Source organism: Rosa rugosa, chromosome 2 (assembly GCF_958449725.1).
Source record: "Rosa rugosa chromosome 2, drRosRugo1.1, whole genome shotgun sequence".
NCBI lineage: Eukaryota > Viridiplantae > Streptophyta > Magnoliopsida > Rosales > Rosaceae > Rosa > Rosa rugosa.
Window position 1 is genome coordinate 27,241,121 of NC_084821.1, and position 18,821 is coordinate 27,259,941.

Sequence of the window (18,821 nt, forward strand, 5' to 3'; positions counted from 1 at the left end):
TTTCCTTAATAAAACTCTGTTTAGGAAAGTTTCCATTCTTTGATTGGGAAATCCTATTTGTAGAAAGTTTCCATTTTGTAGTTTCTATTTTTCATTTTTAGAAAGTTTCCATTTTAGTTTAGGAAAGTTTCCATTTCTTATTTTAGAAAGCTTCTATTTTCAGGTCTTTGGAATAAATAAGCTGAATTGAGTTCATAAATGGAAAGAGAAGCTTCATGAAGATGACATGGCAATGAGATAATATTGGGAGACTTAAGAGTTGTTGCCGTGAAATCCAAGAAGAAAAGAAGGAAAGTTGGCGTGAGAAGAGGGAAACAAGGTGACAACGTGGAAATTAAGTTGATTGATTGAGAATTTCAAGTGGAATCAATCAAGGGAGATTTTTATGGAAGGAAATATTCTTGGAAGAGATAATTTTGTGTGATTACCGTGATATGCTAAGAGAGAAAGGAGGAAATGACGTGGAAAATCAGAAAATATAAAGAGATTTCAATTGTAGGAAATCAAGGGAGAGTTTTAAGGAAGGATAAAGGTTCAAAACAAGGCTAGGTTCATTCCCTACTTTCTCTAAATTCATTTTGGCCGAAATTGGTGAAGCAATAAATCAGCATTTATTCATGATATTTCGGCAACTTCTCTCTCCTAAGATATTCTTGGCCGAAATTAATGAGAAAAATCAGAAAATCCTTATTTAATTTCGGCAAGGATATATATTAAAGGAATTTAGGGAATTAATGGAGGGTTTTGATTGGTGGGATGACACACTAAAGCTTACTTGGCATTCTACGATTGGTTGGACCACATCACAAAGCTTACTTGGCGAGCTATCATTGGTCGAAGCTATGTGGAAAATTCTGATTGATTGGAGAGCCTTGGCCGTTCCCTATATATACCTCCTATTCTTGACGTTAAGGAGGTTCCACACTCCATAATTTTCAGAAATACTCTCTCCATAAACGTCCTCTCCTCCATTCTCTAGTTCGGGTTCTACAATTTCAAGCAAGGGAGGAAGAAGGAAGAAGAAACCGTGAGCATCCCCTCCATAATCCACCTTGAAGCCGTGAGCTTTGAATATTGCTTCCAAGATTCAGAGTTCATCAATTCGAGTTCATCATCACCATCTCCATTCACGGTGTAATTCGACCTTCAACCTTGTAACCTCTTTCGGTTTTCCTTGTTTGAATTTATATGATTCTGTTCTAGTTAACATAACATTTGAAACAAGATTTTAATTTCGAATTCCATGATTGAATAAATTTCAGATTCTTATTATTGTGATTGTTAAGTTGCTTATGTGAGAATGTTTAATTGAATTTGCTTAATTGATATCTCTTGTATGTTTATTCTAATTGGTGGCCAACTTTTAGGGTTTATGTATGAGTGGTGCTAGATATTAAGAACATGATTCAACTTATTGTTTTGTGAACTTAAAATCAAGAGTAGTAAAGGTTTTGGACAAAAATCGAGTTTAATTAAAAAGGATTGCAATTAGGTGGACTTTTTCATACTAAGTTGCGCACTTGAGTTGATAGCCTTTCTATGTGTTTCATGCGTCTAACATGTTATGATTGTCTAGTTTTCTAGTGCTTGAATGCATGTTTGATAGGATTTGTCTTTGTGCTTTCACTTAGGCTAATTAGCATTGAAAAGTAAAATATGGGAAATTATTTGCTTTGAATATTTCACATGATCAACTCCTTCTCATGACTTAAGATGAACAATAATAGGGTTGAGTCGAATTTGATTATGAATTTGGTTTTGATCTTTGTTTCATATGTTCCATTCTTGTATAAGTGTTTGTATAGTTTTATTTGTTTTAATTATTTTAATTTTCGAAAACCAAATCTTAAAAATCCCCCTTAATTTCGTAAATTTGTAGATACTTGTAAATATCTTTGTAAATATTATACTTTGTTTTAATTTTAATTCTTTATTTGTTTGACAATGACAGGTGTACCCTCAATCCCCGGAATAGAACGATCCCTACTTGCTTATACTACTAATGATATTTTTAGGGTTAAATTATGCGCTTGCTTAAAGCGTATCAATTTTTGGCGCCGTTGCCGGGGATTGAAAAATCACTTGTTAAATTTGTGAATATTTGTTTTGTTTATATTGTGATTGAAAAAAAAAAAATTACTTGTTAATTGTTTGTAATTATCGAAACTTAGTTAATTAATTACTCAGGTTGTTATTTATATTATTGAACACGAGTTTAATTGTGGGTTGTAAATTAAAGAAGGAATAGGTGAAGTCGTGTTTATTAATATTGGCCTAAACCCCTTATTGGTACCTAGTTCAAGTCCCTTAAGGTTGAGGGCGGCCTTTATTAACATTCATTGAACTGTCTTCACACTTAGGACCTTTTACATCCAAGTAAGTATAGCCTATGTGAGATGGTGTCTAGGAAGGGGACAACGTTCATAACGGGTTCTGGATCCAGAAGTACTTACAAATGGGCGTAAACCTCAATGAGGGAGTAGCTCATGCCAAAATGGATCCTACATCTTGTGTTCGCCCTCCCATACCTGGCCATTTCAGTAAGGTTGCCCAACGGATGTAGGAGGGACTTTGTGTCTAGGCGACTATACTTGGGCCGCACGTCCACTTGATTTACCGCTTGGAATTAGATTTTATATCAATAATATTTATGACAAAAGGAAAATGTAAGAAAATGTTGTGATACACTAAGGTATATTGGATTAAACATAATCTTGGAAAAGGGTAGCTGTTTCAGTCCCATTGCACACTGAGATTCTCTGTTCCCGTACCTAAGTGTTGAAAGTAATTGTAAATAAAAGAAAAGAAAAGAAATAATTGTACATATTTTCGTGAAAAATTAATGGTTGGTAAGAGTAAGGATTTTATTATGAGTTTTTAACCATAACAGAATAGGTGAAGGACTTTATCTTTAACGTTAGTCATCTGACTAGTTTTAAGGATCGAGCCCTTGGGTCGCACGTCTAAACTTTGGTTAAAGGTTCATAATGAGATTCAAGCTTTTGGTAACTATGTGACTCACCTCTGACTTGTAAAAATGTGACGTTTGTTACTTGTGTCTTGTGTGAAAATTTTGTACAAAATGTGTCTAATTACTAGAATAAATAAATATTAAAAAAAAAAAAAATTGTGAATAGTGCGTTTTTGTATAAATTATTTTTGTTTTCTTTTATTGTATAGTCTACTAACTTCTTTAATTGTTAATGTTGTTCAGGTTTCCATGAATGTCCAAGCCTTCTAAAATCCCTAGTGCACGAGAGATTGAAGAAAGACTTGCATGTTTGCAGAACCCTCCACAACTTGAATACAGAAGACCTTCTCCTTTGCGATTCAAGCCATACACATTTAATGAGCAAGGGAAGAGAATCTTAGATCCTTCAGAGGAATCGACATCACCTACACCAACTCCATCTCCACCATTACTTACACCATCACCTTTGGTCTCGCCCAACTTACCATCACCCCAAATCACACCACCCCTTTCACCTGAACCACCACTTTCACCACCCCCTGAAGAAGAAGAGGAAGAGGAAATGGGTGGAAACGCAAATCAATCAATTAGGGAACTTTCCTCATCAGTGGTCCAAGGAGGACTTCCCACAAGTATTGTGTACCCTGCCCCTGCTGCAGGGAGGACTGCAGACTTTGAGCTCAAGAGTGGGCTACTTCATAGGCTCCCTATGTTCCATGACCTTAGTATGGAGGACGCTAACAAGCATATCCGAGAATTCCAGTCGGTGTGTACAACCATGCAACCACTAGGATCAGATGAAAACATCCTCAAGATGAAGGCCTTCCCTTTTTCCTTAGCTGACCGAGCCAAAGATTGGCTATATGAGCTTCCACCTGGGCGCATCACATCATGGGACGCTATGATGAAGGCCTTCTTGGAGAAATACTTCCTAACTTCCAAGGTCATTACGCTCAGGAAAAAGATAAGTGGAATAAAACAAGCTCAAGATGAATCATATGCTGCTTATTATGAGAGGTTTCAGTCCCTGATCGCTCAGTGTCCTCAACATCAAATGAAGGACGAAAACCTACTCACTTGCTCCTATCAGGGATGGCCCAATTCCTATTGCCAAATGGCACCTTGATTAAAGTCACTAAAGCTCTCTACGCTCCTAAGGCAAATCGAACCTTATTGAGCTTTAAAGATATAAGAGCCAACGGATTCCATGCGGAAACGCATAGTGAGAACGGAATAGAATTCCTTTGCATTACCTCTAATGATTGCGGACGAAAGTGCATCTTAGAGAAGTTTATGTGTCAATCTAGTGGACTTTATGCCACTACAATTCTACCAATTAAATCCAATAATGTCATAAGAGAAGATCTCTTGGATTCAGACACATATTGGCTTTGGCATGACCGACTAGGACATCCTGGTCGTGATATGATGCTCCGTATACTTAAGTCTTCACACGGGCATCCTTTCTTTAGAGTGAGAAGAAGCAAGAATCAAAAATTGATTCTAGGACTTAGCAAGACCGCAAAAACTGCGGCCTTTGGCGCTGCTGCTGTCTTGAGCCGCCAAAAGGCCGCCCCTGTCCCTAGTGATGACGCCATAAATGGCGCCAACCATGAGCATGACGCCATGGTTGGTCCTCCTAGTGGCCATGACGCCACACACACCAATTTCCATGGCTCTAACACCATAATGGGAGATGTAGTCACACATTTTGCTTCTAATAGCGCTACAGACGCTCAGGCCCAACCAAAATCCTCATTGGTTACTCCTAAGGCTCCTCGCTCATTTTGCAAAGCATGTTCCTTCGGGAAATTAGGACCGAGACCGTCCTACGCAAAGGATCCTAAAATACTCATTCCGTTCGTACAGAGAATCCAAGGGGATATCTGTGGACCAATTCAACCATCATGCGGACCTTTTAAATACTTTATGGTATTGGTTGATGCGTCGACATGCTGGTCACATGTCGCGCTGTTGTCCACTCGAAATGCTGCTTATGCTAAACTCCTCGCCTAGATTATCCGTCTACGGGCTCACTACCCTGACCATCCCATTAAGTCAATTCGACTTGATAATGCTGGGGAGTTTACATCGAAGACATTCGATGACTATTGCATGTCACTGGGGATTGATGTAGAGCATCCAGTTCCCCATGTTCATACCTAAAATGGTCTCGCAGAAGCCGCTATCAAACGACTACAAATGATAGCACGGACATTAGTTATGCGCACCAATCTCCCTGTTTCTGCTTGGGGATATGCAATATTGCATGCAGCGACGCTAATTCGTCTACGACCCATTGCAACCCAATCTTACTCTGCGTTACAGCTAGTGACTGGGTACGAGCCTGATATCTCACACGTACGCATTTTTGGGTGTGCCATTTATGTGTCTATTACGCCGCCACAGCGTACTAAGATGGGTCCACAACGACCAATGGGCATCTAGGTTGCTATGAATCTCCAACTATTGTCCGCTATCTTGAACCCTTGACAGGCCATATCTTTACCGCTAGATTTGCGGATTGTTACTTTGATGAGACAGTCTTCCCATTGTTAGGGGAAGATAAGAACACAGATTTTCAACAGGAACGACAGGAATTGTCGTGGTCTGTCCCCACTATGTCTCATCTCGATCCCCGTACCGCACAGTCCGAACTTGAAGTGCGAAGAATAATCGAGCTCCAGAAGGTAGCAGACACTCTGCTTGATGCGTTGTCTGATGTTGCTAAAGTGACGAGATCACACATACCTGCTGCAAATGTGCCTGCAAGGATTGATGTCCCAAATACTGAACATAACGCCACTCCTGTGACACCAGGAGATGGCGCCATTGCCCAGAATGGCAATGATGTGTCATCTATGGCCGCAGGTCCCGCAAGGAAGCGCGGTAGACCGATTGGTTCGAAGGATACTCGCTCTAGAAAGAGAGCAAATGAGGCACAAACAAATCCTTTGATCATCGATACTCAAAATCGGTCCCATGAGAATGTTCCGGATTATGGTTATGTCCAAGAGACATCATTGGGGGACGCCTCAATGTCAGAACCTATCCCTGAGAACGTAGAGATCTCTGTAAATTACACTAGTGTACATGGGACGTGGGAAAGAAGCTCCATCATCATTAATGATGTATTCGCGTATTCAGTGGCCCGTGAGATTATTGAGACCGATGACATCGAACCACGCTCCGTTGATGAATGCCAACGTAGAGCTGATTGACCAAAATGGAAAGATGCGATCCAGGCAGAACTTGATTCTCTAGCGAAAAGAAAGGTATTTGGCAAAGTTGTACCAATACCGCCCAATACCAAACCAGTTGGTCACAAATGGGTATTCGTTAGAAAGCGTAATGAGAAAAACGAGATTGTAAGGTACAAAGCTCGCCTTGTGGCGCAAGACTTCTCATAACGCCATGGAATCGACTACGAGGAGACATATTCTCTCGTAATGGACATCATAACATTCCGCTACCTTGTCAGTTTGGTAGTTTCTGAAAAACTGAACATGCAGCTTATGGATGTGGTTACTGTGTATCTATATGGGGATCTAGATACAGAGATATACATGAAGATTCCAGATGGAATTCAGTTACCCAAATCAAGTGGCTCTAAACCACAGAGCGCGTTTGCTACATGGATTGAAACGCTCACTATATGGATTGAAACAATCCGGACGGATGTAGTATAACCGTCTAAGTGACTACTTGATTGGAAAGGGATATGTCAACAATGAACTATGCCCATGTGTGTTCATAAAAATGACAAGTTCCGGATTTGCAATAGTAGCGGTTTATGTCGATGACATGAACATAATTGGCACCCTTAAAGAGTTAAGGGAAACCACTGAACACTTGAAATCCGAGTTTGAGATGAAAGATCTTGGGAAAACACGGTTTTGCCTCGGTTTGGAACTTGAGCACCGTAGAGATGGTATCCTGATTCATCAATCAGCTTATACTCAAAAAATACTTAGGCGTTTCAACACTGACAAGATTAAGCCTTCAAGCACCCCAATGGTCGTCCGTAGTCTTGATCCAAAGAAGGATCCATTTCGTCCAAAAGATGATGACGAAGAAGTGCTAGAGGCAGAAGTGCCCTACCTAAGTGCAATAGGTGCATTATTGTACTTAGCACAATGCACAAGACCGGACATCTCATTCGCTGTGAACTTGCTAGCTAGATATAGCTCTGCGCCAACACGACGCCATTGGACTGGTGTTAAAGATATCTTTCGATATCTAAGTGGTACGATCGATATGGGCTTGTTCTATCGCTACAGAGAGAAGATGGATTCGGACCCATCTAGTGTCAGGGAAGCCACATATGGTGGACTGCGTTCCCTCTCCCCATCCCAAAACGATATAAGTGTTTTGGAAGGTTTTGCTGATGCTGGGTACCTCTCTGACCCACACAAAGGTCGCTCCCAAACTGGTTATGTTTTCACCATGGGAAAGACAGCGATATCTTGGAGGTCTACAAAGCAGACCTTAGTCGCTACCTCTTCGAATCATGCAGAGATTATTGCTCTTCACGAAGCAGTTCGTGAATGTATATGGCTTCGATCCATAGTTACGCATGTTCGAAGCAATTGTGGTTTGAAGTCTACCACAGATGAGCCAATGAGCATTTATGAGGATAATGCTGCTTGCATTGAACAAATGAAGCAAGGCTACATCAAAGGCGACAACACCAGGCATATATCGCCCAAATTCTTCTACAATCAGCAACAACAGAAGCTCCTCAAGATCAAAGTGAACCAGGTTCGATCTGAGGACAATGTGGCAGACTTGTTCACTAAGTCATTGCCCAAATCCACGTTCGAGAAACATGTGGCAAGAATTGGCTTTCGGAAATTATCTTAACTCCCATGATCGTAGTCATCAGGGGGAGACGCAGACATCAGGGGGAGATGTCTACATGTTCGTCTCGAAGCGTGAAGGGTGTGTTGTGCTCTTTTTCCCCTTCGACCGAGGTTATTTTTGTCCCACTGGGTTTTTGTTACTCGGCAAGGTTTTTAGCGAGGCAACGAGAGAAGCACCGCGTTTGGGCAACACAAGGGGGAGTGTTCAAGTAAACCCTAATTTGTGTTTAGCCCAAACTCTAGGTTATTTGACCTAGTGGTAATAGGGTTACATTAGAATGATCTAGATTCCTATTCAATGTACGATTACTTTCCTTGTATGATTGAGATTCGATGCATTGTAATCCTCTATATAAAGAGGCCCCTATTATCAATGAGAATACATAGCGATTTTCTCTCAATTTTCTGATTCCCTACAACATAAACTACATGAATTTTCAAGGGTTTTTTTTTTTTTGAAATAGGGTCAGTACGGCTGCCCTCAAGCCTTGACCATTAATGAAACCTCAGAATACATGGGGGGGGGGACATGATACCTAAACCCCAGATTACAATAAGCATGAAGAGAACAACCCGAGATCATAACGAGAGTCTCTACAAAAAACATGTATTCTAACGAGCACCAATTAGCGAAGAGTGCATCATTGGCTACTCTATTCGCTTTACAAAGGTGGTGACATACCGGAAAGATTTTGCTCACGCGGAGCCATAATTTACTATTTCTAGCAGCTTTCCCACTATGTTGCCACCGAAAAACAATTTCGGTGACACTAAGTTTCATCCTGCCACTGGGAGGCTGCGACCATTTGACGAAGCAAGGAACTCGCCGCCTAGCCAGAGCAGACAAGACACACAAGGTGTGCAGTCCGGGACCAAGCCCACGTCGCCCTACCACTACTCGGTAAGGACTTATTACCGGCATAAAGCCACAATTAACTAATAAAAACCAAAGACAATAAAACATAAAATAAAGGGAAATTGGGCCCATAGCCCAAGCCCAGGCCCAAACCCCACTTAGCCCAATCGAAGAGAACAGCTGCCTGCAAGCATCTCGCCACCGATCTGCAAGCATCTCCCCACCACCCCGTCTGCAACTCCTCCGGCGTTCCATCACCGGCAGTGCCTCCGCCGGCACCTCCCTTGCAGCATGGGCTAAGTGATGAGCCGCCTCGCCCATCCTCATTCCCAGCACACCAAAGAGATGAGCCGCCTCGCCCAAGCCTTCCCCTCTCCAGATCGGAACCACACGAACTGAACCCGATCGAAAAATCCCGATCAGATCCAACCCAGACAGAACCCAGCCTCGCCAACCTCCCCAGATCGGATTCCGATCTGATCTGAGCCCCTCAGATCCAGCCTTCACTCCTTTGGACGACGCCACTACTTGTAGATCGCCTTCCGGTCGTGGGGAGATCGAGCCCAGCCCCACACTCAAGCCACCGAGCCCGCAAGCACAGCCACCACGCGGTTTGGGCAGCGAAACCACCACACAGCCTCCTCTCTGACGGGATTTATTACATGGACAACCACCACCGGGCACTAAGCCCCTTCCAATCCCGTCCGACGCCGCCGCAACGAGGGCGAGCCGCCGGAGGGAACACACTTTGGTTTTCTCTCTGCTCTGCTCTGGTCTATTTCAGTGGGACGGATTTTTAATTTATTTATTTTCAAGGGTTTTTATTTTATTTATTTTTTTAGTTTCGAGCAAAGCTTTAGGAAGTTTTTTGTCCGGATATACTTTGCACAGCAGTTGGCACTGCCAAATCTTGACATGCCAAAAATGCAAATTATTATTCGTTTCAAAAAAAAAAATGCAAATTATTATCTGAAGGGAAAGGACTATATCTGTTGGCATAGAGACAAATGCATTTTTGATAAACACACACATATGTATATCAACCTAGATTCGTCAAAAACCCAACCCAAATCAGTGTTTTAGGTCCTTGAACCCAATCATCTTCAACTATGAAATACTTCAATCAATTCTATTTTTTACAGTAATGCCCCGTGATTGACAAACCAACTTTTAGCTATAAGTTGGTCCACTAGTAGAACAAACCACTCAATTCAGTCTTGGACACGCATCCATATACACTTCACATATATCACTCCCCACCACCCAATATTCTCACAAGGTTCAAACATTCATATAAGTTCTAGCATTTCTTCATTGCTCATCTTGTAAATTCAACCTTGTATCCCTTCAAGCAAACTAAAAATTAAGCTCCTTCCATGACTTCTCTTCTATTATCTCCAAACCAACCCAATATCAATCCTACACTACCACCAAACTCTCAAGGCCTTTTGCAAAGACATTACCTGATCAACAAAACCATCACTACCAGAAAACTTGTCTTTTACGACGCGCAAATTACGGCGTGCATAAATTGTGCGCTGTAAAAGAGTGTCATTTACGGCGTGTTTTTTTGTGTGCCGTAAAAGGCTTTCCTTTCTGGTCTTTTACGGCGTGCTTTGCATGTGCGCCGTAAATGTCATGTTATATTTACGACATGCTTTTTTGTGTGCCGTAAAAAACTTTTCATTTTAGTCTTTTACGGCATGCTTTTCATATATGCTGTAAATGAGGTGATTTTAAAGTCATTTACGGCCTATATTACTGTGCGCCGTAAATGACGAGCAAAAATTTCAGAATCCCGCTGACCTAAATTCTAATTTGCCACCAAACCTTTCAGATTCCAAAAAATAAAACCTAACCGCAAACCCAGATCTCTCTCTTCATCGATCTCCCATCTCGTTTCCTCTTCTTCTCTTCATCCTCACTCATTGATGAAAAGGCCGATGCCAATAATCTGGTCATCAGGTGAGTACTTCTCTCTCATCTCTCCCAAATTCAATTGGGGCTTGTTTCTGATTTTTTTATTTATGAATTCCTTTAGATCTGAGGAAGAACGTGCAGCTGGTGTTGAAGAAGTGTGAGCCCATGACCACGATCGAGATTTCAACAATCGCATAGAACGCGACACCACGAAGCACTTGAACAAGAACAACTCGCTCGGACTCAAATGCAGCGAGGCCAAAAGCGCAGAGAAGACTCGGTTCTCGCCGGAATTGAAGAATCTCTTCACTCTGGAATCTCCGTCGTTCACTCTGGTTTTGGCGCGGAGGTATTCGGCGGCGAGGCGGGAGTGGAGAGACTTGATTCTATCCTGATTCTGGTCCAGCACAATTGCGTCCAGCCCTTTACCCAAGAATCCAGTAATTCTTCTGCTCATCTCAATTTTTTTTTTGGGGGTTTTTGATTATTTCAATCTGTTTCTTAAAACCCTAGATTGGATTGGTTCAATTTGAGTAAAGTTAATGGCTTTTTGTGAATTCCTTGTCTCAATTTTTTTGGGGGTTTTTGATTCTTTGAATCTGGTTTGTAAAACTCTAGATTGAATTGGTTTAATTTGAGTAAAGTTAGTTGCTTTTTGTGGATTTGTGGTGATGCAGAGGCTGGGCGTAAAGTTCAGTACATTGCGGTGTATGATATAACATACTCCATCGACTTAGGTTTGCAAAATTTCTGGCGGTTGTGGCCCAGGAGCTTGATTTAGTTCATTTTTTTGTGTATTTTTTGTTTGGTGAATTTTGGGGGTCGGATTGGTGTTTTATCTACATTTGCTTTGTTTTGGTAGTGCAAACAATTTCTTGCTGGTCTACTTGAGCACGGCAGACTTACACAACAACAATTAATGGACAGAGCCAATCAGAAATCCAAATCAAATAGCAGTCAAGGTATTGCTTTAATGTTTGACCTATTTGATATCGGAAAATGATGAATTCAATAGTGTTCTTTTGTGGGAAGGAAAAGAGAATTTAATGGGATGTTGTGATTAAATGTACTTTTTTTTTTGTGCTCTCCATGCCTATACATGCTATTTTCTATTGGGGATAGTAAGTACTGTTTCTGGGTTTTCTTTCTGCAGTTCAGAATGCTGCTCAAGATAACTTTGTTAGACTTGTGACTGCTCGTTTTGTTGAACGTTGCCCGGCCCCTGAACCACTTCTTGAAGAAGCACCTGAACAAGAAGGTCCAAAGAAGCCACGCTCTAAATCTGCTAAGGTAATGCAACTAGATATTTTGTGTCAAATATAATATATTATGTTTCGGGTAGGCCTCTTTGATGTGGGGTGTTTGATCATTAAAACTTTTGTTACATTTGTTGACAGAGATTGAGTTGTATCGGTGTTTGAATAGTGTGATTTTAAGCTCCTCTCAATTATTAATTAATCTTCACATGATTACTTATGTAGTGACATCAATTAACCTAATGACAAGTTGGCTAATTTGTTAATGCTTTTGTGTTTGGCTCGATACATATACCCCTTATGTCTATATCAGATAACTCTAACAGTCCCTTAATAATAAAAATACTCCAATCAAACAACAGATTTGGAAGAATCAAACAACAGACTTATCTAATAAAATTTTCTGTCAATTATGTTCCTGCACCAAAATCACTAGGGCACACATTTTTTGATGTTCAGTACTTGCCAGATCCCTTGTGGGGTGCAATGACAATTCTACTTGCTTTTCTCACAATGTCATTTCTGTTTCTGCAATAAAAGAAGTGCTACCTTGTTTATATGATATCAGGACCTGTCTATAGTCTCTAGACAATGTTCTTTATATCTTCTTCATTATCCCTTGACCTAACAGAACCTTGATGATGCTCTCATGCTCTTCCATGACTTCTGATTCAGGAATTATGACCACAATATTATTGGCACTTCTTCATATAAACAGAGGGCATGCCAATATTATTACTGAAATGGCGGAGGTATTCGGCGGTGGTGACGAGGCGTTGCGATTGAGAATTGGAGCTGAGCACGCCATTATTTACATCGATAGAGCCTCTGTAGGGATTTGAAGGAGATAGGCCTTGACCTTGGCTGCGATTTTTCATCTCCGCCTGTGCAGGTAACTGTAATATCTTTATCGATTTGAAATCGATTTGTGTAGTTGTGCTATTGTGAAGTTTGTGTTTGTTTTTTTCTTATATTTTTTTTACACAAGTTTGTATTTGTTTTATGCATAGACGATTTCCAATTAACATTCTCAACATTGGAAACCGCTTGCAAGAACTTCTTTATGGTTGTTAACTATTGGAGCTTGAATGATAATAATCCTTGTTCTTCACTGTGCTTAATATGTTGTACACACTACAAAACTAAAATTTTATGTTATGTCTCTCTATTGATGTAGTTGTATGAGCTCTTGGGCTGTCTGGGTTATAACTGATTCCGTTCAAGTGTTTGTCTTGTGTTTTCATGTTATGCAGAATATCTGTCTTGTACAAGTGCATTTGAAGAGAGACAAAGAGTTGGTTATTCAAATCACTAACAGTTTCAAATATAGACATGGTGTTTTGATTGAATTTTGATTACATGCCAAAAGTATTATGTTGGCCACACCTAAGATTGAAGCTGAATGACGAATACTTTGACAGAAATGATTTGAAAATCATATTTTCATTGATTCAGACTAGAACCAGAAGATCGCAGTTCACTAGCCATCACCACCTAAATTCAGTGCAACAAAGTCCAGTTTTATTATATATCTTATTCTCTGATAAGTTGAATTCTTGTTTTTTCTTTTTGAAAATTGAATTATTGATCTTGATACTTGTTGGTGCATAACAACAGGTCAGTCCAGACCTCTATGGTGACAGCAACACGATGTCAATATACTTGTCTGGAAGGTAAAATCATATTAGTTGCTACTTCCAGTTAGGTTTTTATTTTTAGGACTGCAACTTGGTGAGGCACAAGAAGTTGTTATGGGTTATTTAGTACTATGGACTGAACCCTTGCTTTTAGGACAACTTGGTGAGGCACAAGGAAGTTATTATGGGTTTAGTTCAGTTCATATAGGGCTGTGAGTCTTGTGACAATGAGTTACAATCTTGTAGAGTAGGTGAAAGAAATGAATGTAAAGTAGTGTAGGAAATGGATTCTCCTTTACTTGTAAGCAAATTTTATATGATGTACAATGATTATATAAATGAAGTTTATTTTACTAACAAAAATATAGAATCAAGAAATAATAAATAAATTGTGAATTTTTTATTTTTATTTTTTTTTTAATTTTTTCAAACATCATTTACGGCGTGCATGATATGTGTGCAGTAAATGTAACTCTCATTTACGGCATACATTTAACTCATTTACGACGCATATTATAACTCATTTACGGCGTGCATAGTAAGTGTGCCGTAAATGCACCTCTCTTTTACGGCCCACTTTTAGCTCATTTACGACGCACGCTGAGACTCATTTACAGCGCACATAATGTGTGCCGTAAATGATAGTTGTCTTTTACGGCATGTCCATTTACGGCCTGCATTTGTGGGCCGTAAAATGTCATTTACGGCGCACATTGTGGGCCGTAAAAGACCTTTTTTCTGGTAGTGCATAAACCTGATATTTCCAAACATACCCTATTCATCAAATCTAAAAACCACTACCAAATGCTCATCATCATCATCATCATCATCATCATCACTCTCAAGCGCCCCAAGCATACATCATGAGTGGGATGAAAATATCCAACCTGAAACCCTAGTCTCCCACGATCAGGAACAAAGGCCGCTATCCGAAATGTGGAAGGAAATGCAAGGCCTTAATAACTGGGAAGGCCTTCTAGACCCAACACTCAATCCCCATCTTCGACAAGAAATCATCCGATATGGTGAATTCGCCCAAGCCTCGTACGATTCCTTTGACTTCGACCCTCACTCCAAGTACTGTGGCACGTGTAAATACCAAGGTGCTCATTTCTTCGAAAACCTGGACATGGCAGATCGAGGCTACCAAATCAGCCGATATCTATATGCAACTTCCAACATCAATCTCCCCAATTTCTTCCAAAAGTCGAAGGTCAGTAGCGTGTGGAGCACCCATGCAAACTGGATGGGCTACGTGGCCGTAGCCACAGACGTGGATGAAATCAAAAGACTTGGTCGAAGAGACATAGTGATTGCATGGAGAGGAACAGTCACATACCTTGAATGGATTTACGACCTCAAAGACATTCTCCGGCCAGCTTATTTTTGCAGTGATCCCTCAGTGAAGATCGAATCTGGGTTCCATGAATTATACACCAAGAAAGAAGATACGTGCAAATACTGCTCATTTTCTGCTCGTGAACAAGTTCTAGCAGAGATCAAGAGGCTCCGTGAACGCTACGAAGGAGAAGAGATTAGTATTACAATCACAGGTCATAGTCTCGGGGCTGCTTTGGCTATTTTGAGTGCCTATGATATTGCAGAAATGGGACTAGATGTTATACGTGATGATGGTAGGGTGGAGACTAAAATTCCAATCACCGTGTACTCATTTTCGGGTCCTAGAGTGGGAAATCTTAAGTTCAAGGAAAGATGTGATGAGCTTGGAGTTAAGGTGCTGAGAGTCATCAATGTGCATGCTAAGGTACCTACAGTGCCTGGTATCATTGCAAATGAGAAGTTTAGGTATCAAAAGTACATAGAAGACACTATTTCATTTCCTTGGAGTTATGCTCATGTTGGAGTGGAGCTTGCACTGGATCACACCCAAAGCCCATTTCTCAAGCCCACTAATGATTTTGGGTGTGCACACAATCTTGAAGCTCATTTGCATTTGGTCGATGGGTACCATGGGAAGGGCAAAAAGTTCTGCTTGGTTACCAAGAGGGATATTGCACTAGTGAACAAGAGCTGTGATTTTTTGAAGAGCCAATATGGCGTGCCGCCACACTGGCAGCAAGATGAGAACAAGGGTATGGTGAGGAATAGGGATGGGAGGTGGGTTCTGCCAGAGAGGCCCAAAGTTGAAGCTCACCCACCTGATATGTTTCACCACCTTGAGCAACTGCTCAATAAATCACCTGGCTCTCAACTTGAAATGCGTTGATTACGACTTGAAAACTAATACTTTTCTTGCGCTTATTAGTTGATCATTTTCTTTTTCTCTACATTATGTTGACTAATGATGTGAGGAGGGCATACCTATGGAGTTATGTGCAGAAATAAGAAATTGATCCTTTTTTGTGTGTACAGAAATATAGAATAAGCATATATATATATATATATATATATATATATATTATGAAGTACTAGAATCAAATATTTGAAAATAATTCAGACGTACCAGCATCAAATATTTTGAAGTGAATCTTGTAAGCATTCATATATTTTTGCTCTGACAGTTTCTTGATTAGTTTGCAACCTTCGAAACTTGTATGCCTCAATGTTTACATCATTGTCAGCAGTATGCTGTTGCAGTAAGGCTGCCAAAACAATTACAGGATAGGGAGAAAAGAAAAGAAAAAAAATAGTAGTAGGAACTTTCTAATTTCAGATTAAAGTGTGGAGGTAAATTAGCTTCACAAAAAGTGAAGAGAAAAACATGTTATACGTACTGTGTAGTTATCTTATATATATTATCTTCAATTGTATTCTTATCTTTATCTCTTTAAGACAATCAGTTGTAACCACAGATATAAACTACAAGCATTTCAGCCATCTTTGTGTGGTTCGAGTACCGCAAAATATTGCTCTTTACATTCAAACTTTGAGAACCATATCGGGTGAGAAATGAAAGAAACTGACTCAAACAACAAAGTTTCACAGATTCTATATATATGTTAACAATAACTTGTGCTTGGAAGCAATCAGGCTATTTTCTAGAAGAGTAGTATTCAACTATGGCATTTACATCTATGTTATTAGCTAGTTGTCTGTGTTGTGTGCTGCAACTGATATAGCAGGTTCAAAGGTATAGTTAGTGATCAACTGGTCCACTGAAGACGCAAAATGATCCTCAACTCAATAAAATGATCCTCATCATTTAAATTACAAAGAAACTAAAATGTAGAATGAAACAGATTAAACCCAAGTGTAGAAACAGATAACAAACCAATACAATCAGAAATAATGAAGATTCTGAACTATAGCATACATAGTTACATACACATTTGATGAAGAAAAAGAAATTGAAAATATGTAGCCACCTAGAGAAGGAAAAACTTACAATCTGCAATCAATTTTGGTGCGGCCAATGGAGAAATCCAATGAACTAACTATCAGTACCCAATGTTCTTAAACTTAAAGAATCAATCCAGCGACCAAGTTAGATTCCTTAAAAAAAGAAAATTAACGAAGGTGAGATAGCTACAGGAGGAGAAGGTGTGATTGAAAGCATTCGAGGAAAAACTTACGGTGTCCAACCAATTTGATGTATCGAATTGTGAAATGTTGCTTCATGCAACGAAATGCTGAGAGAGGATCAAGGACCCAATTTATAAGTTGGTTTGAGATAGGATGGACCCAATTACTGAGAAGAGGGAAATCATGATGCTTATTGCAGGTTTGGAAGCATCACTCTTGTTTTCATGAACCAGCAAACACATCGGCGCGCCTCTGTCACATAAAAGAGCGGGTACTTCTATTGCACACCCGCTTCTTCTTCTTTTTTATCTGAGTTGAATTTACCATGTCACTAAATCAAATAACAGTGGACTTGCATGTCATCTTTTCTTTTTTAGTGCGGTTATTACCACCCTACAAATTACTTTATATACCCTATGTTCTCTTTTCATTCTACACATTATTTTTTAATTTCAAATTTATTTGCTCACCCATTTGGAATACCTAAAATATCATTTTTACTATTTTGTTCACCCTACATATATTTTTTCGACAGAGGCAATAGTTTCACAGAGGCATAAGAGGGATTCGGAAGTTTATAATAGCTTGGAGGATCATGATGGTAATTGGTGAATCATCTTGCATGCTTGTATTTGAAATTTTTTTTTTCTTTTTGTATTTGAATCATCTTTGCATCACTGCATGTGAGAAAATTAAAAGACTTGCCAAGGAAAAAGAGCTTGATTTTTTGTTGGTATCTATACTATTATTAAGAAAAGAGAGCTGCTCTCCAAAACTGAAAATTTTGATGAATATAACCCTCTAATATTAAAAAACTTTAGAAACTGAAATAACCAACAATGATAATAATATCAATTTAAAAAATAAAAATAAATTAAATTCCTTAAAATAAAATAAATATTGTAGAGAAACTGAAATTGAGAGGAATTTGCTGTGTGTTCTCATTGATATATAATAGGGGCCTCTTTATATAGAGGATTACAATGCATAGAATCTCAATCATACAAGGAAAGTAATTCTACATTGATTAGGATTCTAGATCCTTCTAATTAAATCCTATTACCACTAGGTCAAGTAACCTAGAGTTTGGGTCAGACACATAATCGGGATTTCCTTGAACACTCCCCCTTGTGTCGTCCAAACGTGGTGTTTCTCTCGTTGCCTCATTAAAAACCTTGCCGAGTAACAAAAACCCAGTGGGACAAAAATAACTTCGGTCGAAGGTGAAAAAGAGCACAACACACCCTTCACGTTTCGAGACCATACATGTAGACATCTCCCCCTGATGTCTACATCTCCCCCTGATGACTACGGTCATAGGAGTTCGGATAACTTCCGTAAACGATGCTACCAACATGTTTCTCGAAAGTGGAATTTAGGCAATGACTTAGTGAGCAAGTCTGCCACACTATCCTCAAATCGAACCTAGTTCATTTTGATCTTGAGGAGAGTCTGTTGTTGCTGATTAAGCTTGGTGTTGTCGCTTTGATGTAGCCTTGCTTCATTTGTTCAAAACAAGCTGCATTATCCTAAATGCTCGTAGGCTCATCTATGGTAGACTTCAAACCACAATTGTTCGAACATGCGTAATTATGGATCCAATCCATATACATTCACGAATCTCTTCGTGAAGAGCAATAGTCTCTGCATTGTTCGAAGATATAGCGACTAGGGTCTATTATGTAGACCTCCCAGATATCGCAGTCTTTACCCATGGTGAACACTTAACCAATTTGGGAATGACCTTTGTGTGGGTCAGAGAGGTACCCAGCATCGGCAAAACCTTCCAAAACGCTAACTTCGTTTTGGGATGGGGAGAGGGGACGCATGCCGGTG

General features: G+C 39.8%; 2 protein-coding genes and 1 long non-coding RNA gene across 3 annotated transcripts; all 3 read left to right on the forward strand.

Annotated features, from left to right (window-relative positions):
* Positions 1-107: 107 nt before the first annotated feature.
* Positions 108-9,844, forward strand: LOC133730603 (uncharacterized). Its single transcript, XM_062158162.1, has 3 exons — positions 108-1,134; positions 3,215-3,988; positions 9,832-9,844. Exons 2-3 carry the CDS (start codon positions 3,225-3,227, stop codon positions 9,842-9,844), a joined length of 777 nt encoding a protein of 258 aa, XP_062014146.1. The 5' UTR covers positions 108-1,134; positions 3,215-3,224.
* A 1,668-nt stretch (positions 9,845-11,512) lies between these two features.
* LOC133733801 (uncharacterized) lies at positions 11,513-13,068 on the forward strand. The gene is made up of 3 exons (XR_009857902.1): positions 11,513-11,571; positions 11,763-11,899; positions 12,541-13,068. It is a non-coding gene; the product is annotated as an uncharacterized LOC133733801 (long non-coding RNA).
* A 717-nt stretch (positions 13,069-13,785) lies between these two features.
* On the forward strand, positions 13,786-15,836 carry LOC133730604 (phospholipase A1-Igamma3, chloroplastic). The gene is made up of 2 exons (XM_062158163.1): positions 13,786-13,803; positions 14,248-15,836. The coding sequence occupies exons 1-2, from the start codon at positions 13,786-13,788 to the stop codon at positions 15,727-15,729; spliced, it is 1,500 nt and encodes a 499-aa protein (XP_062014147.1). The 3' UTR covers positions 15,730-15,836.
* The last annotated feature ends 2,985 nt before the right edge of the window (positions 15,837-18,821 follow it).